The sequence below is a fragment of the Phyllosticta citribraziliensis genome (genome assembly GCF_038025025.1).
Source record: "Phyllosticta citribraziliensis strain CPC 17464 chromosome Unknown J3D65scaffold_1, whole genome shotgun sequence".
NCBI lineage: Eukaryota > Fungi > Ascomycota > Dothideomycetes > Botryosphaeriales > Phyllostictaceae > Phyllosticta > Phyllosticta citribraziliensis.
In genome coordinates this window covers 370,714-395,020 of record NW_027117338.1, presented here as the reverse complement: position 1 = coordinate 395,020, position 24,307 = coordinate 370,714, and the positions used below count along the sequence as shown (strand labels likewise).

Below are 24,307 nucleotides of genomic sequence, written 5' to 3'. Positions count from 1 at the left end.
TGGTGGGGAATGCGTAGGGCTACCAGTAGACCGCAGTCCGGGAGATATAATAGGGCTTTGCTTTGATGAGCATTGATTTTAGGAGCGGTGGTCTTTTTCTTTTACTGGGTCGCTTCTTTTTTTGCTTTTTTGCTTTTCCATTGCCAACTCGTTTCTCAGGATCAGCAGTCATTGCTTGCACAGGAACTTTCGGGAGAGGGAAGCACAGGGGTTGAAGGGCTTCTATTCGATCATGGCTGGCGCGGTGATGGCTTTTTGGGCGGAGCGGAGTGCAGGCCGCTTCCGTTCGGAGCACGCAATGACAGCCGGTCGGGCGGCCCTTCGATCTGGCTTGTAGATAGCCCATCAGTAGACAAAAAATGGGGTACTTTGTTCAGGGGCTGGAGTGTGCACAACGTGCCAGCTGTATTACGATGGACAAAGAATGGGGCCACAAGTGGCGGACTGACGGTAGGGCTGATGAACACAGTACATAGTTGGCAGGCGACAGCCGGGAAAGTGAGGAGGCGAATTCATTCAGCAGAGTCAGGAGTCGTCCGTCGGGAATCTCTCGTGGCTGCGCCAAGAGGGTCGATGAGGAGCACGTTCTAGACGGACAACAGTGCGGGGGACTGGGCGCCGCCCGAGCTGAAAACAAAACAATCTGGGGCAACCAGAACCTGACTCTGGTGTTCGTTTGGTCGCTCTACTCCCGTCGTGGCCTACGGTGCTCTACCACAACATGGCCGGTACCAATCTTATGCCGACCTGGGGGGCCTCACTCGAGAGTTATTCTGAGCGCTGACAGATGACAGCTGCTGATGCTATGTATCTGTCGTCGACCTGGACATCTTCTCCCAGGAACATCGGCCCCCCGGTGATACCAGTGCGCACGCAGGTCGCACGCTGATCATTTGGTCACTATTTCGCAAACGCCGCGTCTCGACCCGTCTCTCTCCTCTCTTTCCTCTCTCAATCGGACTCTCTTCACCTGTCACTCCGCTCTCCGCCTCGCCTCTTTGACCGCCATCAAGGAGCATCTTATCTCTTGTGCCACGTACTGCTCGGGCCCGCCGACTAGTCCCACACCTCGAACCGGTCTACCTGTGGCTGGAGGACCCGCATCCTACGAGCTCTCTGCAGTCTGATCACCAACACCATGTCATCGGGATACCACGACGTCGATGATTCCGCCAGTGCCCGTCGTCCCTTGCTCTCGGATTCGGGCCCCGATGCAAACGCGAGTGCGAGCTCCCATCACGCGTCCACAGCGTCGCCGCTTGCCCGCGTCGCGCGCTCGTCCTCCATCAACTCTGCCAAGTCTGGAGCAACACAGGCTTCGAGACGCTCGCGCTTTGTTGAGATTCTCCCGGATGATGATGGTGCTCTGCCGGGATTCCCGAGCGCGTTGACTCGGTCGGACCGAAAAGAAGCTCGTATAACAAATATGGACCAAGAGCACAGTAATGATCCTGTCCCGGCAGGGTCAACCACGACCACCTTGAACTCGTTGATGACGAATGCCCCGCGACGTCAGGAGCAGCCCAACCGCCATCAAGATGCCAATATCTACGGTGATGCTCCTCCGCGGTCCTCTTTTGGCGACGTCTACCGCCCGCCGCCTGGTAGTGATTCGAGTGCTGAGCCGACGCCGACCAGCGCCACCTTTCCTCCTGCCTCCATCTATACGCCACTAGGTGTGGATTTCAGGATGCATCACCCGGAGGAATCGGCGTATCCGGGAGCCGGTGTTGCGACGGATTCGAAGACCGAGTACGATGTGGGAACCTCTGAGCGCAAAAGTCCCCTCAGCCCAAGATTCAACGAATTCACCAGTGATGGTGAACGGTTGAAGACTGGCGACCCAAGGAAGTCGGCTGAGGCTTATTTTGTGAGGAGCGAGGCTTCTGGTACGTCCAACTACAGCCACACGTGTTCGATGTAGGCCACGCCACGGCCTTCAATTGTTGACAATCTGCAGGATTTTTACCAGCACAAGCGTGCCCAGCTCGAAAGCATTTCTTTCGAACAAAATGGATTACCGCATCCATCATCCTGCTTTCAATCTATTCGACAGTATTCTCGGGCATCTTCCTTGGGATAGCCATCCGCAAGCCGGACTGGCCGCAAATTCACGACAAGGGTGCTTTGACCCCCTCGAATTCGTCACTTCTTACCGCCGTCTTCGCCAAAACGATTGAATTATCCTTTGCGACTGCAGTAGTATCGTTCATTGGCCAAGTGCTCAGTAGACGAAGCTTGAGCGTGAGGACGACAAAAAGGGGCGTCAGCCTGGCTGAGATGAACATGCGCAACTGGGTCACCCAACCTGGAAACATGGTTGTGAACTGGGAGACTGTTCGTTACGCTGGTTTTAGCATCCTTGGTGTCATCAGTGCTATCGCTGCCGTTTGCGCGATGCTTTATACGTCCGCCTCTGATGCTTTGGGTGAGATTGATTTATCCCCTGAGCCCGCTGGCTCCTTGGTTTGCTGACTCCTTGACAGTCCAGCCCCAGATCAGATTCAATCACGAGCATCCCATCAACATGTTCGCTGATGTCGTTACGAAATGGGCGAATCCTTCACACCTCCAGGAGCAGTGCAAGAGCCCCGTCCCACTTTCCGAGGACCCGGTCTACAGAAACTCGTCCTGCATGGACGTTTCGTACGCTTCACAGGGCTACCACGACTACCAACAATATCTCTCGGAATGGGCAGTCAGAGCTGCCAATAGCTCTGTCGGCACCGACAAGGACTCGCGTGTTCCAGCTTACAGTCTTTGGGACTCGACCGTGCAGGTAAATGGCAGCTGGATCGACATTGAGGCCAAGGAGTGGAACGGTCGCATCATCAACAATGTTACTCTCGCCATGCCGCACATCTCCGTCCTCCAAGCAGCGAAGAACAGGGAGAATGGAATTCTCCAACCAGAGGACCTGGGCGGCCTAGGAGCGTACTTCCTGACTGCTTCGACCCCCAACCCAGCCGTTCATGTGTTGTGTGCGAACATGAACCGCACCGAGCTCGCACCTATGGTCTACACGCAGTTTCCGAATGCGGGAGAGTTGAATGCCTCGACCTGGCCTGCTCAGGTCTCATTCTACGGCAACGACACCTGGCTCAACAGCACCGTTGTCGACGATTTGTTCCGCATCGGCGAAAAGCACGGACAGCACGCTCCCGTCTTCCCCAGGTATCCCGCTGAGTACAATACGGTTCTCAATCAGACCTTTTCCTACGGTCGTGTGTCGATATACGTTTTAGCAAGAGACAGCGACCCAGCTGAAGAACGGTACTCCATGTGCCAACTCAAGGCGACCATCACCCCCATGTGCAGCACCAAATTCGTTGCCATGCACGATGGCTCTTCGCTCTCCGTCAATTGCGACCCGGAGAACGACCCCATGGCGTACATCAGGCAGCATGCAGACGCGCCGTCTGGCTGGACAACTGAGAGCCGTGACTGGCCATGGATTGCCTCTGAGTGGGCCAATAGTTTGAGTTTAGGAGCTGGAGTGACTGACGGCAAGGCTTCCATTGCGAGAATAATCACGCAGACGATCTTGCGTCTACCTGAGCTGGACACGACTCTACCGAGCATCGCGGAGGTCCTGGCAGTGCTCGCGGGCAGCACTCTTTTGATGGCGACGGAGGACTCGAACGTAGAGATGGACTGGGTAAGTTATTGATTTGTTCCCGATAGCCCCTGAGATTCAACTCTACAAGAGGTTGTACTGACCGCATTTTGCATGGCAGGTTTTCAAGTCAGCCGATCTCAAGGACCCGGTGAAGCAAATGTTCAACGCCACAATCCTCAACCGCCTCTACGCTTCAGGGCCGTCCGCTGTGGCAAATAATGGCTTCTTCGTCGTACTGGCCGGCACGTTCGTCCTCAACGTCCTCTGCCTCGCGTACTTGCTCTTCCACCGCGGCCTTGTCACCGATTTCTCCGAACCACCCAATCTTTTCTCGATTGCCATCAACAGCCCTCCCGCAGGAGCAATGAGCGGTGCCTGCGGTGCGGGTCCCGCCGGATCACAATGGGCGACCGATTGGTGCATTGGCGAAACCGGAGGCCATTTGTTCGTGCTGCCGCGCGAGGGACTCTACAACAACCACAACGGCACAATGGGACGATCAATGACGCTCGGGCATCCCGAAGACTTTATCGACGGCGGCCAAAACCTCCACCACCACGGCCACGGTATTCTCCCGCTGCATCTGGGCCGCAACGACGCCCACGAGCGCCTCGACAGCGCCGGCACCGTTCCCAGTCCGACTCTCGACTGCCCGCGGCCGCCGACGAAGAAGCCATCGAAGTTGCAATCTCTTTTCTACAGCATGACGCACGGCTTCGGCGGCGGCGGCGGCGGCGCCAGTCGTGCCCCGGCCTCTCCGGCTTCCCCATCTTCCCCTTACATGGGCGGCGGCGGCGCCAACCACAGCGCCGCCGAGCTGACCGAAATGTCGCACGCACACCGCTCGTCGCCATCGTCATCGCCCGTCGGCCTTTCGTTTGCGTCGCCGGCGCCGCCGCCGCTCAGCCGCACCGGCAGCACGCAGTCCTGGGCGCAAGAAGACACGGGGTACCAGAGCCAGAGCCCACGGCTTCTGTCGTCGCAGACGTTCAGTCCGGACGCGTCAAAGAGCCCCAGTATGTACAGCGCGAGGAGCGGGACGATGGGCCCGGGCTCGAGCAGCGGCGGTGGACTGGGGCCGGATGCGGGCGGCAACTCGAAGATTTCGAGGGCGTACAGCAAGTTGAGCAAGCGCAAGACGTTTCTGTAGTGTGGGCGGCTGACGGGGGAGTAATTGGAGGAAAGAAAGAAAGAAAGAAAGGGGGTCTAAGGTACACGCACAGGGGCGTCTACCCTGCCATGCCCTGCCCCATCTCCCCTCCCCTTTTCCTCGCTCGTTTCCATCCTTGCTTCTTCTTACTTTCTCTTCTTCATCAAAATACCCTCGCAACTCTGGCTGCTTTTCTGCCCGAGACACGACCTCTTCACCTCACTTCCCTACCGACGATATCAGTCGATCTTCTCTTCTCTCCTCCTCATCCACCCTTTAGCATCTTCAAGACAACCGGCGCAGAAAAAGGCGGACGGCGCGGGGCGCACACATACGGGACGGTGTTTGCGGTTCATTTACTTTTCCACTTGCATGGTGGGTGTCAAGAAACGACACCGCCGCCGGATGAGTCCGAGAGCGTCGTTGGTCTCGACACCCACTGCTTTCTCTTCTTGTCCCTTCCTCTTCCTCTTTCTGTTCAGCGCAGCGAAAAGAAAAGACGAGGCAACGCATGCACGCATGCAAGCATGGCAGGCACACTTCAAGCATCGGCATCGGCATACACACATACATATACAAGCATGACAGAAGCACGCAGGCACCATCAGCGGTATGTGCCACAGAGCGGCGTGCTTCTGCTGGCGCAAGGGGCAGACGAACGGCGGCGGCGTATACACGCTGGTCGTTGATTGATATGTTGGCTACGTGGGGTGGGCGGGTTGGTTGGTTGGGTCTGGGATGACGCTGACTGAATTTAATTGATACGATAATGGACGAGAGTAGAGTGTAGGTAATACAAGGATTGAGATGCTCGCGCGATGTTGAATGTTTTCTTGCATGCTCTGCTGTTAGAACTGCGGGATTGCGGAGAAGATGTATTTTGTCTGTTGGGCAGTCTGATTGACGGGTAGATGTAGTGGTTGAGCTCGTCACTTGCGGAGGGGGTATATTCTTGCTTCTATGGTATCTACTCGATGGATCCAAGCGCAGACTGACTACTCTGAGGGGCGCCGATGGGTATTTGGAGCAGCAAATGTGACACTGGCGGGCGGCAGTCAACCTCGCAGCACCTCAGCTTCTCCTCAGCCTCAGAGTCACGGCGTATGCATATTCCAGCAGGCCATGCGCGCCTTTTGCGTTGCGATCCAAAACGAAGCCAAGCCCAAACGACTCCAACGGCACCGATGCACGCTTTCCACAACCATCTCATCGCCCAGCCCACAGGCCCTCCGCCCTGCCAAAAGCGCCGCCCACACCGCCGACAAAGTTGCCGCCGACACCGCCAGCGCCGCCGCCGCCGCCCACGTTATCGCCAGGCCTCTTCGCGACGCGGCCCTGGGCGCGGACGCCCTGAACAACGCGGTCGAGGCCAGTCTCGATGACGACGCCGCCGACAATCATTTCGCTGAGGGTGGCGTGTAGCGTCTCGTAGTTGAAGATGAGGTCGAGCTCGCAGACGTTTTCGAACAGGCGGTCGAGGGCCTCGACGAAGACTTGGATCAGGTCGAGCAGCGCCAGCGGCGACTCGGTCGACGTGCTGATGATGATGAAGTAGAGCGTCGCGTAGTGGCGGTACGTGACGAGCGAGGGCGTGTCATTGTGTTGGGGCGTCGAGGTTGCGGCGGAGGACGAGGAGGGTGCGAGCAGCGGCGGGAGTCTACGTGGGCGGTGCGCGTGTTAGGTGGGCAGACGGCATATGAGAGGAAACACGCACGGCAGAAAGTTGCAGGATGAGTTGGGCCGGTTGGAGACTAGGGTGAAGATTTCGGATATCAGGCGCTGCTGGACGGCCGTGTCCTGGAAGTGGTGAGCGCGGGGCAAACGAAGGAGGGGCGAGAGAAGTTACCAGCTGCGTGTAGAACTTGGTCAGGCGCGGCTGGCCATTGTTGTTGAAGACCAGGACGGCATTGATCATGGCTGGCACAGTTGGCGTCAGGCGTGGAGAGCGGGTTCGGAGGAGGACGATGCAGGTGGAGGAAGCGATAGCACGAGGAGCTGTGATGCCGTCACTGGCGCTAGAGCCATGCCATTAGCTCCAGTCCTCTCCGCAGTGTGCGCTCACCAACCAACGCCGCCGTCTTCTTTCTTACAAGCCCTCTTTCATTCGCTCCAGCCTCTATTTCCTCTCCACTACAACCACATCCTCATTGACAAACAATGCTTTCCAAACCCGCCGCCCGCGTCGCTGCTCGCGCCCAGCGCTCCTCTGTCCAGCTCCTCCGCACTCGCCCGCTCTCTGCTCGCATCCCGATCCCTGCCACGACCATCACCACCATCACCCCGGGCACCCCAGCCAGTCGACCCTTTAGCAGTTCCTCCATCGCCCGCAGCATACTGCCCGACGCCGAAACGCCGCCAGCCAGGCAGAGCGAGCCCGCCGATAACGATGTGACGGCCAACCTGCGCGTCCCGACGGAGCTCACGCCCGAGCAGTACCACGAGCTGGCCGACGAGTACCTCGAGGCGCTGCAGGCCAAGCTGGAGGAAAAGTCGGATGCGGGCGAGGGCGTCGAGGTCGAATATTCGGTGAGTTGGTTGGCCTTGCTGCTGCCGCTGCCGCTGCCGCTGCCGCTCTTCTTGCTTGCCTGCCTGTAACCACTTAGCTCGCACACCATACCCTCTTCGCCATGACACGAGTGCTCCGCATTCACCAGTGCGAGACAAAGTCTCTCAATCTCTGCCCCCCCGTCTTCCCAACACCATCACCCACGTTTTCCCGACTTCCTCCCCCCCAAAACCCCCTCTCCAACACAACTGAACCAACAAACTGACCAGACGTCCTTCTGCGGCCAGGCCGGCGTCCTCACGATCGAAATCCCCGGCGCAGGCACCTACGTGCTCAACAAGCAGCCGCCCAACAAGCAAATCTGGCTGTCGTCGCCCGTCACGGGGCCCAAGCGCTACGATTGGCTCGTCGTCGGCGAGGGCATGACGCAGAAGGAGGGCGCCGGCCTCGGCGAGTGGGTCTACCTGCGCGACGGCTCCAACCTCACAGACCTCCTGCGCAAGGAGTTGGGCGTTGATCTGTCGTATGAGGAGCTAGAGGGCGAGGTCTTGAGGAGGGGTGAGGAGTGAGGTGAAGAGAGCGTGTCTGTGTGCGTGTACGTCTCAGTCTCAATTTGCATGGGCGATGGAGTTTTCTGTCTTGTTATGAGTTGGGTCTGGGGAAAGGAAATGTGCGGATTTCTTCTTTCCTATCACAAAAAAAGCTATCGGAACGAATGGTATGGGATCCTATATGGACAAATGGATGATTTGACGCAGTCAATACTTTTGACCTCGGCCTCAGCTGCCCGCCCACTAATATCACTGCTCCATTGTTCTAGCTGGAATAATGACTGAATCTTCAGACTTGGCTCTTCTATCTGTTCTGCAGGGAAAGTGGAGGGTCTGTACCACATTCCCCTCCCTGCCCCACCATCTATCTATTTCTTCATCATTCGTTGCCCGCGGCCCCACGCATCATACGTACATACATGTAAGCATGCATACATACATGATGCAACGCAGATCCATCCACCCAAAACGGGTCTTGATCCAAACGCCAGATTATCAAGATATCTCATCTCTTGGAAGCCATAGGAGGTATTATACAATGACAGGCAGCTTCCTGGGTGCAATGACGGTACTGTATGAGTGCACCCTGGGTTTGGATGTAGTGTACTGTGATGCAGTGCTAGAAGGCACTGTTTTGTACGACAAGTACTATAGCGGAAGCAGGGAGGTAAGCAGAGGGAAGGAGGGAGATGGAGAGAGAGAGAGAGGGAGATAGATGAGGCAAAAGGCTAAAGGAATGGCGGTTGGATGGTGAATTCTATGAACTAGAATGGTCGCTTTTCTTCCCCCCTTTTTTCCTCCTTCATTCTCTTTGCTTGTCTATTGATACATCACCGCAGAGAGCTTTCCATCCACAATAAATAGGCAGACAGACAGACAGACAGACAGAAGCCCGGCCACGGCTCCAACTGTCCCTGAAGCCCTCGGTCGAAAGACCGCCGCAGTTCCCACGCCACCATCACCATCGCCATCTGCACCCACCTCCCAGTGAAGCGGTGCGCGCACCACATCCAGACCTGCCTCTTGTCCTCCTGACACCGAAGCCTGTGGGTGGCGGACGTCGCAGTTCTGATACCGGTTGTTACTGCCGTTCCTTGAGCCTGGCGGCTTGGGAAGGTAGGTAGGACAGTAACTGACTGATCTACCTGGTAGAGCCAGCAGGAATTACGTCTGTCAACTGCTCGTGAGACGGATATCCAGGGCCGGGAGGAAGTGCTATAGTGCAGTGATCCGGAGTCCAAAAGCGAGCGTAAAGATCGTGCGCTTCATTTGACGGTCCATGGGTCTGCCACGACATCTAGATACCGCGTGGCTGCACCTGTAGAGAAGGACGACGAGTGCATTCTGCGCAGAATTTGGACCAAGAGTGGCAGGTTTCACTCTGTCCGGGCGACTCGTCTCCTGGCCCTAGAGGCCGCGGAGAATGAGGTAGTGTTCGTTGCTTTGCAAACATGCCTTTTTGAGGAGGCAATGCCCACGACGAATTGACAGGATCGTTGACGATATCGCACGGATGATTTGATTGGACATCGTGTTGCCGCATCCATTCGTGTTGTCGTCCACAGCCGTCCGGTGTTCGTTCTTCCTTGTCACATCGTCTCCAGAAAGCCATGTTGAAATTTAACGTGTAAAGCCGGCACATGGACAATATGATGATGGTGCTCCGAGTGATTCGACTGTGTCGGCCGACAAGGACTTCGTGAATCGAGTCCAATCACAGCGATAGTCAGTCGCCACACGGACAAATCAGCAGCGTAGTAAAATGACAATCGGGTCGTTCACGCCGCGACAGCAACAGGCGCAGCGCCGGTCTGTTGACCGTCTTCATCAGGCAAGTCATCCTGTCAGAATCACCAAGGTCAGCCCAAGAACGCAAAACCCTACTCCCCCCATCTTCATGCACACTGATCTCTCTCCTGAGCCCAACGACTCTCAACCTCCCCGTTCTCCCTCGACTTGGGCGTATATGTGAAACCCACCTGATCGAAAATCACCTTGATCATCAAGCTACAACTGGGGCAGACGCCCACGTCCTCCCCGTCGCGCAGGTCAGCCAGCGAGATCTCGAACCGGTCGCCGCACGGGCAGGGGTAGTGGTAGATTTGCATCGCTGGGTCGAAGGTCATGTCTTCGATTTCGATCTCGTCGTAGAAGGTCTCGTCGGCCATTGTTGACGTCGAATGTGGCAGTCCGGCGGGTGGCGCGAGAGGAAGAGTTTGGACAACGCAGCACTTGTCGCGTAAGGGTTTTGGGAGGGTGGAAGGTTTGTGGTGTCACTTGGGGCCGCGGAGGCGTCGTTCGAGGGGCGCGTTCGATATTACGGCAAAGCTCGGTAGGGTCGCTGATGGTGCGTTGTCGCGTCAAAGAAAAAGTTGAGGCGGAGTGCTCGAGGCGATGGCGAGTCGGCCGTCCGAAGGCGGTGAGTCAAGGTTGCATGTGGCGGCTTAGTGGCGTCTGTGGCGCAGAACTACCAATATTCGTGCCCGTACTCGCATTGACCGCTGCGACTTGACATCAAAGCCGGCAGCCATCTTCATTCTGTCGTAATTGGTCGGATGCTGGACTGTGTGTCGCATTGGGTTGTCATCATCCTTGGAAGCATTCGTCCGGCAACAGGTAACAATGTCGAGTCTCTTTCTGTGGTGCTTTTGGGATTGTGTGGAGGGAGCGTCGCCATTCGACCAAGGTCGTAGATTGCGTCAAGTCCACGGGATTCCAGATGAACTTGTTGATTAGATTGGAGCCAGCTTCTGGTTTCTGAAGCCCGAGAGGTGCCGCGAGGAGATCAAAGTCGAACTCTAGATCAGAGTCCCAGGGGCGCAGGAAGCTCGTCTTTGAACCAGCTTCGGAAATACATTCCATGGCTCGATTGCATCTCCTTTTCTTCAAAGGGAATGCAAGTCCAGAGTATCCCTGTCTCCCAAGGTCTCGTTCGCAATCAGAAGAAGGAGCAAGCTGCACACGACGCATGCCCTGTCCTAGCAGAGAGACTGATAAGGAAGATAGATATGCGGGCATACGGTGATAAGGGTCCTGGAGTCCTGGATTTCAGGAACCCCTGGAGCTTACCGTCTTCAGCAAGATAGCCGGCTGTGCCTTACAGAATCCTTTCCCGGGAGTCCCAAGGGACTCGAGGGTCCTCCCAATCCATGCTCGAAAATCAATGCCGTGGCATTTCGGAAATGGGACCGCTGGGGCGAAGCCTACAGCGATGCGATAGTCGGCATCCGTCCCAAGACACTGCGGTGCCGTTGTTATCTTGTGCTGGCCGTGGTGATTGAGGTTCGTGTGCTTGGTCAAGTAGTCATATCAAAGCAGTGTCTCCCTGACTAAGAAAGACTGATAGTGTGGAGAAGATTTCGAAACGAAGATTGGCCTTTTCCGGTTGATGCTTGTATCAAATGCGATTTACGAATGGTTGGAATCAAGGAACAATGTTCGAAGTTCGTAGGCACGGTCACTGGTTTATACACTGGCATGTCTTCGTAGAATCCACGCAGAGGCTTCTGAAAGTGCCAGCTAATACGGCTTTTTGGAAGCCAACGGCCAACTTGTCACGCCATAGAGCTGCTCAGCAGGGCAAAGAGATGTTCTGGGCACGGAAGTTCTCGAATCAGTCGCGATCTAGCTCCAGGAACAAAGCCAGGAAGAAGCTTGCGCTCTCCACAAAATCCAGGAACCTATACTCAAGGGGGAAAGAAGGTCGTCGCTTCGGCTCGCTACGACTGGCAGGCTTGGCCGGACTTGGTGAAAGCTCTGGCGGAGAAGTTTTCTTTTTTTGTTCTGCGTTGCGCAGCTCTCGACAGTCGACGGCCAATGTCTGCTCGGGAATAGTTGCCTCGAGAGACGTTGGCTAGGAGCGTCATGGGCGGTAAGCTCGTTCGAGTGTCCATCTATGGCTCGACAGAGAAGGTATCCCGAGGAAACAATGGCCATGTGGGACGGGTGCATGGCGTGTGGTAATACTTTGAGGGGCCAAGGCTAGGCGCTAAGCAGAAGAGAGTGTAAAGAAATATTCGGGGTGAAAATACAAAGGTGAAGATTCGCGTATATTACCGGCCTATTTCGAGAGGCAACTGGAGCTCGGATGAGCAGAGTACATGTAGCCAGTCGGGGTAGTTTTTGATAGAGGCAAGATACAGAAGACGGAGCAAAGTGAGCAGCCGTCGGCAAGGGACAGCAGTGCCTGATTAGTGACAAACGAAATCGAGGGTCTCTGGAGGCATGATCGAGGGTCATATGGACTCGAGTTCGATGCAGCCGATCGTTGGTGATTGCGGATACCGGAGGCCGAACCAGCCGGGCAGAGAAGAAATGAGAGCGGCATCGATCTATCGCGAGAAAGGGCCGCAGACGTTACAAATGTTTCACGGCTGACAGGCGAGTGGTTCTCTATCCGACAACCGAATAATGATGGCACGGCCGAAGGCAACAGGGCACAGCAGCGTACGAGTGGGTGGTGGTTAAAAATTTTCATTTCATCAAGCGCACTTGCAGGCATGCATCCTTCGGACCGACGACTTGTTCCGGCTTGGCGTCAGAGCGCCCTCTCCCTCTTGACACTTGGCTTACGTGAAGCTTCCTCTTTGAGCTTAGCCCGGCCAACGACCGCCCGTGACTGGGAATCCTGAGAACCTGAAGCCTGTCACGCGCCTCGAGCCGGGAGAGAGACCTGGACACGAGGGACGGACAGAGAGGCAGAGACTGACGGCCGTCATGGACCCCCAAAAAATTGGAACAGTGGAAAAAAGGTATATCAATGCACTCACATATCTTACCGGGCATTCCGGCCATGTCAGGTGCCGTCAACGACAACGAGGGACTGACCGACGTCTCGCTGACGACGATCGCGTCGACATGGCATCTCCTATGACGACTGACGAGGCCCTCCGTTGACCCTCCTCCACTAAAATTCGACCCCCTGCTGTGCCCTCGAGGTGCCCTCTCTCAACACCAACAACCGCGGACGGCCAGATAAGGCCTTCAACCGGCTGAACCAATTGCCCGCCGCACCAGTGCACCGCACCGCAGGCAGAGCCAACAATCCGGCCAGGACGCTTGTGCCGACGACGTAACTACCCCAAAGCTCGGCGTAAGGCTGGCCCACCCTGCTATCTGAGCGAAGACGATCTGCCGTTTGCCAGTCGAGAAGGGATACGCAGCCTAGTCAGCACCTTGTTACCGTAGACTGCCTGCCCGGCCACCTCACCACCACGGCCGACGCCTATCGTTCCTCTCCATCGTCGCAAGCCAACTCAAAGTAAATGTCGCCCGGTCAGCAATACTGCCTTGGGTCTAGCAGTGGCCAAGCTCCCGGACTGGCCGATCAAACGGCGCAAGATGGAGGGGTCCATTCATTGATAAGTTTTTGGGGCTTGTGCACCGTTACAATTTACCAGAAATGTTGTCCGACGGGCAGGGATGTGCCATCTGAGCGTGTGGAGGCGACTTGACCTTCGCTCGACGTACCTGCGGCTGGTGCGTGCATGCTTGCCTCCATTGCCCAAACCCACCCGCAGCTTTACCTTTAAGACCGGCCCGCTCGCCTCTTCCTCTCTCACCCCCCATCCGTCTGTCAAACGCTCCTCTCCCAGCAATCAGTGCTGCCAACGTCCGAAGGCTAGGGTTTCCCTTTACCCGCCTACCCCAGAATACATTCCTTATCTACTTGCTGCACATGCAGACCGTGGTGAAGTGTGATCAGGACCAAATCTACTCCTGTTGCTTCAGGCGGACGCTTCGTCTTCGCAAGTGGAGGTGAATCACGCAGACCCAACTCGTCCGCTTCAGTCTCTCTCGCCCCAAAGCAACTCTCAATCAACTCTCTGCCACCATGGTAGCCGAAAGCGACCCTCACGCCAACCGGAGACGCAGCAGCGTTGGTGCTGTCGAGGTGCCCGAGAGCCTGGTTCGCGAACATGAAGGAAGCCCGCTCCAGCTCGACGGCATGACAGACGCAGACAAGGCTCTGGCCGCCCAATTTGGATACAAACCAGTCTGTCACACCCTCTCCTTCCTTCCTTTTTCGTCCTCACGTGAGAGCTAATCCCTCGCCCAGGTCTTCAAGCGCGAGTTCGGTTACCTGTCGACTTTTTCCTTTGCCGTCTCCATCAGCGGCCTCTTTTCCACGACTGCCACAACCTTTACCTACCCTCTGACCTCTGGCGGTGCCTCTGCCGTAGTATGGTGCTGGCTGATTTCTGGTGCGGGCTGCATGTGCATCGCCTGCTCGGTGGCTGAACTTGTCTCTGCTTATCCCACCTGCGGCGGTCTGTACTACACCGTGTCACGTCTCTGCTCCAAGGAATGGGCTCCGTCCATTAGCTGGGTCGACGGCTGGCTGAACCTCCTGGGCCAGGTTGCTGGTGTCGCCTCTTCCGAGTATGGTTCCGCACAGTTGCTCCTCGCCGCCGTCTCCATGGGTTCCGACTTTAGATACCAGCCCTCGACCGAGGCCACCGTCGGTGTCATGGCTGCCCTGACCGTTCTTTGCGGCTTCGTCAACTCCATGTCGACCTACTGGATGGAAAAGATTACCAAGGGCTATGTCATCTTCCACGTCCTCGTCCTCGTTTCTTGCTGCATCGCCCTCCTGGCCATGACGGACAACAAGCACGACGCGTCCTACGTCTTTACCCATACCGAGTCCACCACCGGATGGCAGCCCATTGGATGGTCCTGGCTGTTTGGCTTCTTGTCTGTCTCGTGGACCATGACCGATTACGACGCCACGGCACACATTACCGAAGAGTACGATGCAACCTCTCCACCTCCCCCTTGCACAAGCTGACTGGTCACAGAATCAACGAGCCCGAGATCAAGGCGCCTTGGTGCATTTCCGCTGCCATGGCCTTTACCTACGTTGGCGGTTTCCTGTACAACATTGTTCTTGCCTTTTGCATGGGCGACCCTGCCGAGATCCTCGCCTCCCCCATGGCGCAGCCTGTCGCGCAAATCTTTTACAACTCTCTCGGCAAGGCTGGTGGTATCTTCTACACCGTCTGCGCCTTCATCATCCTGCAAACCCTTTGCTGGTCCGCGACGCAGTCTCTTGCTCGCACAGTCTTTGCCTACTCGCGTGACCGCCTGATTCCTGGATCCCACCTTTGGACCAAGATCGACAAGCGGTAGGTTTCTACCCCACACACTTGCAAGTCATTGCCGTGCATCCCACGCTAACGCAATCTCCGCATAATAGCACCGGCACACCAATCTACGCCGTCTGGTTCAGCATTTTCTGGTGCATCGCCATCAACTTGATTGGTCTCGGCTCTTACACCGCCATTGCCGGTGTCTTCAACGCCTGCGCCATTGCCCTCGACTGGTCCTACATTATCCCCATCTTTTGCAAGATGACCTCCGGCCGCTTTGAGAGGGGACCCTGGCACATGGGTGCTGCCTCATGGCTTGTTAACGCCTGGGCATGCATCTGGACCGTCTTCGTATCCATCATCTTCATTTTGCCTACGGAGCGGCCCACGACGGCGGCAAACATGAACTGGGCCATTGTCTACCTCATGGCCGTCATCATCTTCTCCATGATCTGTTGGTGGCTCGGAGCCAACAAGTTCTACACGGGTCCGCTCGTCGAAACAGAAGTTTCCAACAGCGAAAATGGGGATGGGAGCAGAAGCAGCACGGAAAAGTACGATGAAAAGGGTACCTCGGGCGCGGAGGTTAAGTCGAGCTAATGAGGTCGACAGCGCGCCACTAAAAAAGAGTACGAGAACGTGAGAAACGTCGACTCTGGAGATTCGATTCGATTTCTTTTTGAACCATGGGTTGGATCGAAAGAAAAAAAGACGAGACGACACGAAGTGACGACAAAAAACTGGTCTTCAACCATCGCAGTGCTGCTGCTTTTGGACAGTGGTTGCTCCCTCCCCTGAGAGTCGTCTGTTTATTTCTTTTCCCTTCAAACGCTGTTTACACTTGTCTTTCCCTGCCTGCCGTTGCTAGATCAAGATACCACCAAATCAACCTTGTTCATTTTTTGAAATTTGTCGTTTGTTTGTTTTGCGCATCTGTCTTGTTTGATTGCAACCGTTGTATCTGCTGATCACACTCTTGCCAATACCCGCGGCGTTTCAACTGACCTGGCCGATTGTCCTTTTCAGATCCCTCCTCACCGCAGCTTTGTCGGCCATAACAATCGTCTTGGCGCTCGTCGTAACTTTCCGTGCCTTCAACCCAAGTAATCTTGGCCACAGTCCCACGTTCAACACGGCCTCTGAACGCAGGAAAATCTTTCACGAGCGACCACGCGCGCGATCCACCGCAGGACCGGAGCAATGGAGGTTGTGAAAGGCTAAACTTCGGTTTCTCGGGTGGACGAGGCTTGACTGCGGCTGCCCAGGTCTTGTCCTGCTTCTTTTACGGGCTTGTTCGCCTTGGCGATTTAGGTAAAGGATGACAAGATAAGGGACTGGGAGTGCGCGGGAGATGAGTTGGAGTGTGAGGGGGGCGACGCTGGGCCTCGCTGGTAAGTGGTGTTGCTGCTCTCGGGTTTGCGGCCATCAAGGGGGAAAGATGTGTTCGCGTCACCGACCACCACGTTGTCCTCTGGACCGCAATGTCGTCTCCTAGATGCCAATTTTGGGATTACCTACTCACGTAACTGACGTCCAAGATTAAAGGAGCAAAAGCTTTCAATTCGAACCCGCCCCGTCTCCCCCAATGGCCGCTGCAGCCCTCGACCTATCCCACTCCAAGACCGCCCCCATCAGCACCTGGGCTCCCAACGCGCAATCCTCCGCACTAGTCCACTCGCGAGGGTTGTGGCTGATACCGTCTCTACTCGGCACGAACACCATGGCCGTCGGACAGCGGACGCTGGCGTAGACGGAGTCGTGACCCGCGCCGCTCGTCATGTCAATGACACGGCCGCCAACGGCGTCGACACGCTCCGCCGTCTTGCGCACGGCCGCGACCGCTGCGGCGTCAAACTTGAGCACCTGGCTCCTGCTGTCCTCGGTGATGGAGACATCGCAGGGCAAGCCGCGGACTGCATCGGCGTCGGCGAAAACGTTGGCTTCTTCATCGCCGCCGCGCGCAATGGCGGCAAAGTGCTGGCGGATCGTATCGTCGAGCAGCTGCAGGCGCGCCTCGTCCGGCGAGCGGATGTCGAGCGAGAAGCGCACGCTACCGGGAACCGTGTTGACGGAGCCGGGCGACAGCGTTAGGATGCCGGTCGTGGCGAGGGCGTCGTGGCGCGCGGCCAGGCGGTGCGAGTGCAGGATGAGCTTGGAGGCCGTCAGCAGTGCGTCGGCGCGATTGGCGAGGTCAGTCGTGCCCGAATGGCTTTCTGCAGAAAGAGGAGAGACAAAGTCAGCTGTGTTGAGGGGCGTCAGGGGTAGATGGTTGGCGCAGCTCCTTACCCCTGCCCCTGACGTCGACTGTGAACCAGCGGTAGCCCTGGACCCCCTGAACGACGCCAATTTTCTGCTCGGTCGCTTCCAGCTTCGGGCCTTGCTCGATGTGCAGCTCGAAATGCGCGGCCATGGGCATGGCTTCGTGGCTTGCGGGCGTGGTTCCCAGGTACCCGATGCGCTCGAGTTCAGACTTCATCGTCGCCGTGCCGCGGCCGACTTCTTGGAGGTTGTGGGCGCGCTCGAGCGGAATCACGCCGGCCCAGACGCCCGAAGAGACCATGGAGATGGGGAAGCGAGCGCCCTCTTCACTGCACGGCACACGCGGTCAATTGCTGCGCCTGGAACAAGTTGTCGACGACTCACTTTGTCCAATTGACGACGCCGACGGGGTACTCGGTCTCGACGTCGTTGTCGACCAGCGTCCTGAGCATCTCGACGCCGGCCAGGACGCCCAGGATGCCGTCGTAGCGGCCGCCGGCGGGCTGCGTGTCGAGGTGCGAGCCGGCAAAGGTGGCGGGCCCGTCGCGGCGGCCGCGGCGCACGGCGAAGATGTTGCCCATTTGGTCGACGGTCGTGTGGCAGCCGAGGGCGCGCGTCGCGTCTACGAACCAGTCGCGGACCTGCTTGTCGCTGTCAGTGAGGGACAGGCGCGACATGCCCGTGTCGGTGGTGGCTCTGGGGAAGCATAGCCATTAGTCTTATTGGTGTTGGATGGTTCGCGCGAAACAAAACACTTTTTCCCGTGTTTCTTTTGATGCTGCCAGCTGAGGCGCTGCGAGAAGTGGAGTGGAATTGGAGTTGGATAATACATTGAGAGAGACATGAATCAGAGTCAGAAGAGGAGACGCTGCATACTCTCCCCAGCGCTGGCCGGTCCCAAACGCGCACGTGCGGTGCAATTCCTCCATCAATCTGCCCCCGTTCACTTTCATATTGGCCAAATGTTTTTCTGAAAGGTCAATGGCGCGGAGATTCCGTCGTGGTGTGTTTATAAAGGCGCGGCGGGGTGCTGAGAGCAGCAAGAGTGGGCGGCGCGTGCGGACGTGGTGGTGGCAGATGTGGCGCACAGCAAGGAAGGACCTGGGGGAGGGCGAAACGGACAGCATGGCGGCGTCGATTGGATTGCGCAAGGTGGCAGCAAGCAGCTCAGGACGGACGGATTGGACGGACGGCAGTGGGAAGTGAAGGACAGATACATGGCGGAGAGGAGAGCAAAAGTGCTCTGTGCCGGCTTGCTACAGCGGCGATAAGAGAGACGTCCGTTCGAGTGGAAGTGGTGACGGCCTGTAGCGACGGAACCGACTGGAGATACCTAACTGCAGGCAGCGTCATGTGAAATTCATGTGACTCTGAATGCTGGAGATGAGGTCTAGAATGCGCATGCGAAAAAGCAGTATCCTTGTAAAAAGAAAGCATAAAGCTCCGCCACCTCCGCCTCAGCTGCAGCGAGCAGCCAGCAGGCAGAGAGCAGAGCCCTGCTGAGTGAAGGGCCCTGTTCGTTACAGTTGACTGACTGACACACCTCCCCTTTTTGTTCCCCCCGTCTTCACTCTGCCACAGTACTCTGTTTGTCCGCACATATCCATATGCGTCGGCCGCTGCTGCAGAGATCATGGCCACTGTGGACGCCAGCGCTGCTGCCATTGGGGCTTCCACCACCGTGGACGTGGACGACGACGAAGCGCAGCTGAACGAGCGCGTCAAGGCTATTTGCGGCAATCCCGGGAGCCCTCCTCGTGCGTCCCGCTCAAGCAGTAGCGATCGTCCTGATCTACACAAAGGTATGGATATGGCCCAGAATGATATCATACACCTCTAGACCTCTCTCAGATACCTAGTTGATCAATGACTTGTTGGCTGACTGACTGACTCCAGACGCCGGCCACTCCCCCGAACAGGATCACCACCATCACCACCTTTCCTCCTCTTCCTCCTCCACCCCGTCGTGCGCAACCTGCCGCCGCCGCGACTCCAAACTGCCCACCGGCCTCATCCCCTGCGTGCGCTGCAAACAAGCCCTGTACTGCTCGCTCGACTGCCAAGAGAGCGACGAGCCCACGCACCTCCCCAAGTGCATCAGCCGCGAGCGCGCCCGCCCCGTCTACCAAGAATACATCGACGCGTACCGGCTGCGCGTCGAGGACGAGTACGTGTTCGCGGGCATCGCGACGGGCGTGCACAACTCGACGCACCAGCACCCGCTCAAGGGCTTCATCCGCTTCCTCGACCACGCCGAGGAGCGCGGCGTCGTGCCGCGCTGGTGGACGGCCGCCGCCCGCACCGACTGCGAGCGCCAGGCCTGGTTTGGCGAGGGCGTGCTGCACCCCCTCGACAAGATCAACGTCATTGAGAAGTATCAGGATCCGCTGAAGCCCATGGAGTTGCGCATTTTGGCCGAGCGCGTGTACGGGTGGCCGATTCCCGGCTTCACTTATACGGGTGCCGAGTTATGAGAACGCCACCCTACTGCCCTATTTCCTTTGTGGTTCGTTTTTCTTCTGCTTCGTTTTTGAGTGTGCTTGGGTCGATTTGAGATACACTACAGGAGCGAGCGAGCGAGCGACCTCTCTCTAGATTGGAGGGTTGAGCGGGCGAGCGCATCTTTGATCGACTACTACGTCGGATTCCGCACCTTTCCGGTTCCTTCCCCCACCTTTTTACCTGTTGTTCAAGAACACACCCATTCTTCCCTTATGTTTTCAATTCCGTCGCCCCGCTGCTCGCTGCCAGCCGCTACTGCCGCCGCGGCGTTCACGAGGATCTCTCTATTCAGACCTTTTTGCGGTCAAGGTTTTGTTTCCGTTTCCGTTTTCTATCACAAAAGGGTTTGCTACAAAAAACTCTCTAATACGCGGTTGGTTGGTCGCTGGGTCCAACGCGGGAGGTGGACGCGACGTGGACAGTCAGCCTTACTGAGTGGCTTGGAAGGATGGAGAAGCAGAGGAAGGGTAGAAGAGCTAACGATGGTGACGAGGAGGAGATATACACACAGCACACTACTCTGCTAGGTAGCCACTATTGATACGGCTGACGGTAGCTATGTACAAAAATTTGGAAGGGATTGGATTGGATTGGTACTGCTACTTGGATTTGTTGCCGTGTCTTTTGCTGCTGCTAGACGGTCGTGTCTTCCTTCCCTCCTCGTCCTCCTCGTCCTCTTCCCCACGCAACAGAAACAACCCAACACACCACACAGCCAAAAGAAAGCCTTCGCCGTACACCCTCGGACAGGCGGACGGACGGCCGGCCGGCCGGAACGGCTTGCATACCACCTCAGTGCCTTCCTCCACTACTTACTCAATAGCAGCCCTGTCTGCCACGCGCCGCCGGCCGGGACGCTAAGCTATCCTTCCACCTCCCTACCACGGACGAGTAAGCTATCCATGCATGTGCACTGTACCATGAAATACTGCATCTTGGCAGTATTTCTTCGGCATTCATACCGCTGCTGCCCGGCGCGAGGACGTGGATATTTAGTGATAGAAGAAGGAAGGGGGTTGCGGCCATGGTAATGTGTAAGGTATGTACAGTACATTGAAAAGACGTGTGCCGCTACAGCAAGCACTACCTACATGTACCTGTACCCGGTCAAGTATTCCATATCCCATGTACTTCCTCGTCGGGTATGTCGGTGTTCACTGCGCCCACGAGACTTTTGCCTTGCCTTGCATGCCTTGCAGCTTTTCTTTTCTTTTCTTTTTGATTCTCTTTTCTCTTTTCCCGTGTGCACATCGGGTTCAGCGAATAGGAAAGGAGAGGCGCGTGCGGCGGGTCGGGCAGGATAGGTGAGGCGACTGAGTCAGGGCGCAATGGTCTAGACGAGTCGGTTGCGGTGAGTGGCAGGGATGATGATGATGATGATGATGGTGATGGTGGTGGTGGTGGTTGTGGGCAGGCGTGCTGGTACAATATAGATAGGTAAGGTACATAGGAAGAAGAGGGAAGGGAGGGGAGGATACGTGCTGTGTCCATGTATGATGGAGTGGATTGTTGATGGTGGATGACAGCTCCCAGGCGTAAAGTAACCAGCTCAGTCGACCACTTCCATCCAAAGCAACATCAAACAAAAAAACTCCTTGGCCACAGTGGTACAGCATTCAAAGTATTCAAAGCACTCACTCCTACTTCTCTCTACACCCACCACCGCTTTGTCGCCGCCGACAGGCGACAGCGAACCATCCATTGCAACAGATATATCTCACATCTTAACCTTCTCATCTTCCGTCAGTCGGCGATTTTTGGCCCTGCATTAGCGCGCCGCCGCCGCCGCCGCCGCTGCTGCTGCATGGTGCTTGTGCCTAAGCGCGTACCGCGGCAAGCGTGTTTGTGTGGCCAAGATGCCGGCAGGACAGTAACTAGAGTCGGGAGGAAAAAGGAGGGAGAGAGCCGGGTGCGCGCGGTCGATGAGCTCTGCTTGATAGGTGAGAGAGAGAAAAAGGCCCACAGTCGGCGGGCAGGTAAAGCACCGGACGAGAGCTGGTGGACGGCGCAATCAGAATGAAATGATGGAAGTGTAAACAATGTCTTAATTTGGACTCGAACCCGAACTCGTTGAGTGTAGGTGAGCTGCTTCGCCTTGCATGGGCGTACAATGTGGGTATAAACGAGATAGATGATGCGACCAACCAAAACTCCAAACGCCTTTGCTCAAGTGACCCGAATTCTCCGACTCTGATACTGCCAACTGGATTCTCAAGCTCTGCCCTTGCCCTTGCCACTGACTTCGACCTCCGCTTCCTCCTCGTCTTCTTCCGAGTCGCTCATGTCTTCATCCTCGTCCCAACCAAAGAATGTCCGTTGGGCAGGTGCTGGTTTGGACGAGGTAGCCTTGTTTTGAACCTCTTCCTCGCTCTCCTCTGCACTGCCCTCGGATGGGCTAGCAGATGAATCGCTCTCCTTCTTCCCCAGAACATCACTGATTCCGCCGTTCTTCATCGCCGCCAAAACTGCTTCTCTCGTCTTCTCCTCGGCCTCCTCTTTACTCTCCATCCACTGCCCATCCAGGCGCCCCTTGCCTCCATTCTTGATTTCGTCTTCCTTCCGCTCCGCCATGGCCACAATGTCCTCCCACCGCTTGCGACGCTCCTCCTTCTCCTTTTTGTCCATTTCGGGCTTGATGGCCAGGTACTCGGCCAGCGCCTTGGCTTCGGTTACGGTGCGCAGACGACGGCCTTCGAGGTTGCGGGATGATCCATTGTTTTCGCCTTGGCCACGCTTCTTGCGCATGCGGCCGCCGGCAGCGCGGAGCTGCGATCCGAAACCTCCCTTGCCACCGCATAGCGGAGCACTGAGGCGGAGCGACAGGAATGCATCTTCGGGTGATGAGAGAAGAGACGCGATTGGTGCTGGTGATTCTGGGTCCAGTAGTTTGTTGGAGACGGTCGTGAAAATAAGTCGGTTGTTGACGGCGGGTATCCGCGAGTGGACCGTCTGGGTGAAGTCTGAGATTGTCGACTGGGCGGAAAGCGGTAGAGAGAGTGTTGACGGAAGTCCAAGTCCGGGGAAGGAGGTCAAGAGGACGTTGATAATTGACGAAGCCATGGCGTATTTGCGGTGACGCGGGGAGAGGGTGGTTGGTGGTTGTGATGTGACGCAAGTTTAGTGTGGTGTTCGAGGTGCAGGATTGGTAGTGTTGGTTTTGCGCGTCGGTCTCGCGTTATCAGCACAAGAGCCGTGTATCGTAGAGTTGTGTCGAGGCTTTCGAGTGGAGGATGCAAGTTGGATGGCAAGAAGATGGAGGTTGGAGAGGCAAGGAAGCGGATGATGGGGCGGCTGCATCTCGGTGGGCGGTCTTGGCAACTGGTGGTTCGGCTTTACCTTTCGCCGGCCCACGGCACTTTCGACTCGTTGGAATTTACTCCTCTATCACGACGACCGACGACGACGACCCGCCAGCCACACCCGACAACCCACCAACAAGTCGCCCATCATGCTCATCCCCAAGGCCGACAGGAAGAAGATTCACGAGTACCTCTTCCGCGAGGGTGTCCTCGTCGCGAAGAAGGTGAGGGTTACCGCTGCGCTCAGGAAGTGTCCGTACTGACTTGCTCTAGGACTTCACCCTTCCCAAGCACACCGAGATTGACGTCAAGAACCTCTACGTACGTTGAATCCGAACATCGAGACCAATTGGCGCGCTTGAATGCGTAAACGAGCGACATTTCGATCGCCCACGCGCGGTTTCGAGGACACTGGCAGCAGACGCTCATACATTGCACAGGTCATCAAGGCTTGCCAGTCGCTCACCTCGCGCGGCTACCTCAAGACCCAGTTCTCGTGGCAGTACTACTACTACACCCTCACCCCCGAGGGTCTCGACTACCTCCGCGAGTGGCTCCACCTCCCCGCCGAGATCGTCCCCCAGACGCACATCAAGCAGCAGCGCTCGCACGCTCCTCCTCGCGGCATGCTCGACGACCAGAAGCGCGGTGGTCCCCGTGGCGGTCCCCGCGGCGACCGTGAGGGCTACCGCCGCCGTGACGGTGGTGAGAAGGAGGGCGGCGCCCCCGGCGAGTTCCAGCCCCAGTTCCGTGGTGGCTTCGGCCGTGGCCGCGCTCCCGCTGCCGTTCCCGCTGCCGCTCCCCAGTAATCGAACGACGTTGCGCCTGCACGACTACCGGTCTCCTTGGCTTCGACATATCCGGCAAAACTCATCGAAGATGGCACTTGACGGCACCTTTTTCCAAGCGGTGACTCGTGGACAGGGAATTCGGGCTGGGCTGGCATGTCGCGCGAAGCAGAGCAATGGGAGACGTCTTCACTCTCGTAGGAAGCTACTCGGTGGGGCGTACATCTCGGGTTGAATCAAAATGTCGGCTGTTCCGGGAGAGTCTTGCTTCGGTTCTCTCTTCGTTTTTTTCCTTGCATATTGCATGATCCTCAAAATGGTACACGGGTTGGGTCGGACGGTAGCGTGTTCGATCGAGTGACAGAAATTGCCGGGGTCGATTAGGTCGAAGGGGGCAGATGACACTGCAATCTCACGAAGCACATCTGTGTATAGCGAAATCCAGATGTCGGATCCTCATGAATCACTGGTGTTTGGATGAAAGTGACTGCGACGAGAATGCTGATTCAATGAGGGCCCAACTCAATCCAACGCTCAATCTA

The 24,307-nt window shown here is 56.8% G+C and overlaps 9 protein-coding genes across 9 annotated transcripts; 5 read left to right on the top strand and 4 right to left on the bottom strand.

Annotated features, from left to right (window-relative positions):
• The first annotated feature begins 742 nt into the window (after window positions 1-742).
• J3D65DRAFT_6647 (uncharacterized protein) lies at window positions 743-4,912 on the top strand. Its single transcript, XM_066802760.1, has 4 exons — window positions 743-1,889; window positions 1,961-2,428; window positions 2,487-3,658; window positions 3,738-4,912. The coding sequence occupies exons 1-4, from the start codon at window positions 1,139-1,141 to the stop codon at window positions 4,767-4,769; spliced, it is 3,423 nt and encodes a 1,140-aa protein (XP_066659344.1). The 5' UTR covers window positions 743-1,138; the 3' UTR covers window positions 4,770-4,912.
• A 763-nt stretch (window positions 4,913-5,675) lies between these two features.
• On the bottom strand, window positions 5,676-6,784 carry J3D65DRAFT_608563 (clathrin adaptor complex small chain). The gene is made up of 3 exons (XM_066798593.1): window positions 6,616-6,784; window positions 6,484-6,566; window positions 5,676-6,426 (listed from the first exon to the last, which is right to left on the bottom strand). Exons 1-3 carry the CDS (start codon window positions 6,682-6,684, stop codon window positions 5,976-5,978), a joined length of 603 nt encoding a protein of 200 aa, XP_066659343.1. The 5' UTR covers window positions 6,685-6,784; the 3' UTR covers window positions 5,676-5,975.
• A 57-nt stretch (window positions 6,785-6,841) lies between these two features.
• Window positions 6,842-8,085, top strand: J3D65DRAFT_608558 (arabinogalactan endo-1,4-beta-galactosidase). The gene is made up of 2 exons (XM_066798592.1): window positions 6,842-7,295; window positions 7,563-8,085. Exons 1-2 carry the CDS (start codon window positions 6,927-6,929, stop codon window positions 7,842-7,844), a joined length of 651 nt encoding a protein of 216 aa, XP_066659342.1. The 5' UTR covers window positions 6,842-6,926; the 3' UTR covers window positions 7,845-8,085.
• Window positions 8,086-9,604: 1,519 nt separating this feature from the next.
• J3D65DRAFT_663380 (diphthamide biosynthesis protein 3) lies at window positions 9,605-9,994 on the bottom strand (the record flags this gene model as incomplete). Its single annotated transcript, XM_066802660.1, has 2 exons — window positions 9,605-9,667; window positions 9,806-9,994. 2 exons carry the CDS (start codon window positions 9,992-9,994, stop codon window positions 9,605-9,607), a joined length of 252 nt encoding a protein of 83 aa, XP_066659341.1.
• A 3,665-nt stretch (window positions 9,995-13,659) lies between these two features.
• J3D65DRAFT_663379 (amino acid permease-domain-containing protein) lies at window positions 13,660-15,517 on the top strand (the record flags this gene model as incomplete). The annotated part of the gene is made up of 4 exons (XM_066802659.1): window positions 13,660-13,821; window positions 13,885-14,576; window positions 14,627-14,953; window positions 15,025-15,517. 4 exons carry the CDS (start codon window positions 13,660-13,662, stop codon window positions 15,515-15,517), a joined length of 1,674 nt encoding a protein of 557 aa, XP_066659340.1.
• Window positions 15,518-16,107: 590 nt separating this feature from the next.
• Window positions 16,108-18,731, bottom strand: J3D65DRAFT_608545 (uncharacterized protein). The gene is made up of 4 exons (XM_066798591.1): window positions 18,053-18,731; window positions 17,561-17,872; window positions 17,204-17,505; window positions 16,108-17,130 (listed from the first exon to the last, which is right to left on the bottom strand). Exons 1-4 carry the CDS (start codon window positions 18,301-18,303, stop codon window positions 16,475-16,477), a joined length of 1,521 nt encoding a protein of 506 aa, XP_066659339.1. The 5' UTR covers window positions 18,304-18,731; the 3' UTR covers window positions 16,108-16,474.
• J3D65DRAFT_6390 (uncharacterized protein) lies at window positions 18,597-19,770 on the top strand. The gene is made up of 2 exons (XM_066801671.1): window positions 18,597-18,978; window positions 19,079-19,770. The coding sequence occupies exons 1-2, from the start codon at window positions 18,810-18,812 to the stop codon at window positions 19,648-19,650; spliced, it is 741 nt and encodes a 246-aa protein (XP_066659338.1). The 5' UTR covers window positions 18,597-18,809; the 3' UTR covers window positions 19,651-19,770.
• Window positions 19,771-21,707: 1,937 nt separating this feature from the next.
• Window positions 21,708-22,943, bottom strand: J3D65DRAFT_608535 (telomere stability and silencing-domain-containing protein). The gene has a single exon (XM_066798590.1). It carries the CDS (start codon window positions 22,736-22,738, stop codon window positions 21,890-21,892), a length of 849 nt encoding a protein of 282 aa, XP_066659337.1. The 5' UTR covers window positions 22,739-22,943; the 3' UTR covers window positions 21,708-21,889.
• A 183-nt stretch (window positions 22,944-23,126) lies between these two features.
• J3D65DRAFT_643331 (40S ribosomal protein eS10) lies at window positions 23,127-23,786 on the top strand (the record flags this gene model as incomplete). The annotated part of the gene is made up of 3 exons (XM_066802082.1): window positions 23,127-23,201; window positions 23,251-23,298; window positions 23,418-23,786. The coding sequence occupies 3 exons, from the start codon at window positions 23,127-23,129 to the stop codon at window positions 23,784-23,786; spliced, it is 492 nt and encodes a 163-aa protein (XP_066659336.1).
• Window positions 23,787-24,307: the final 521 nt, after the last annotated feature.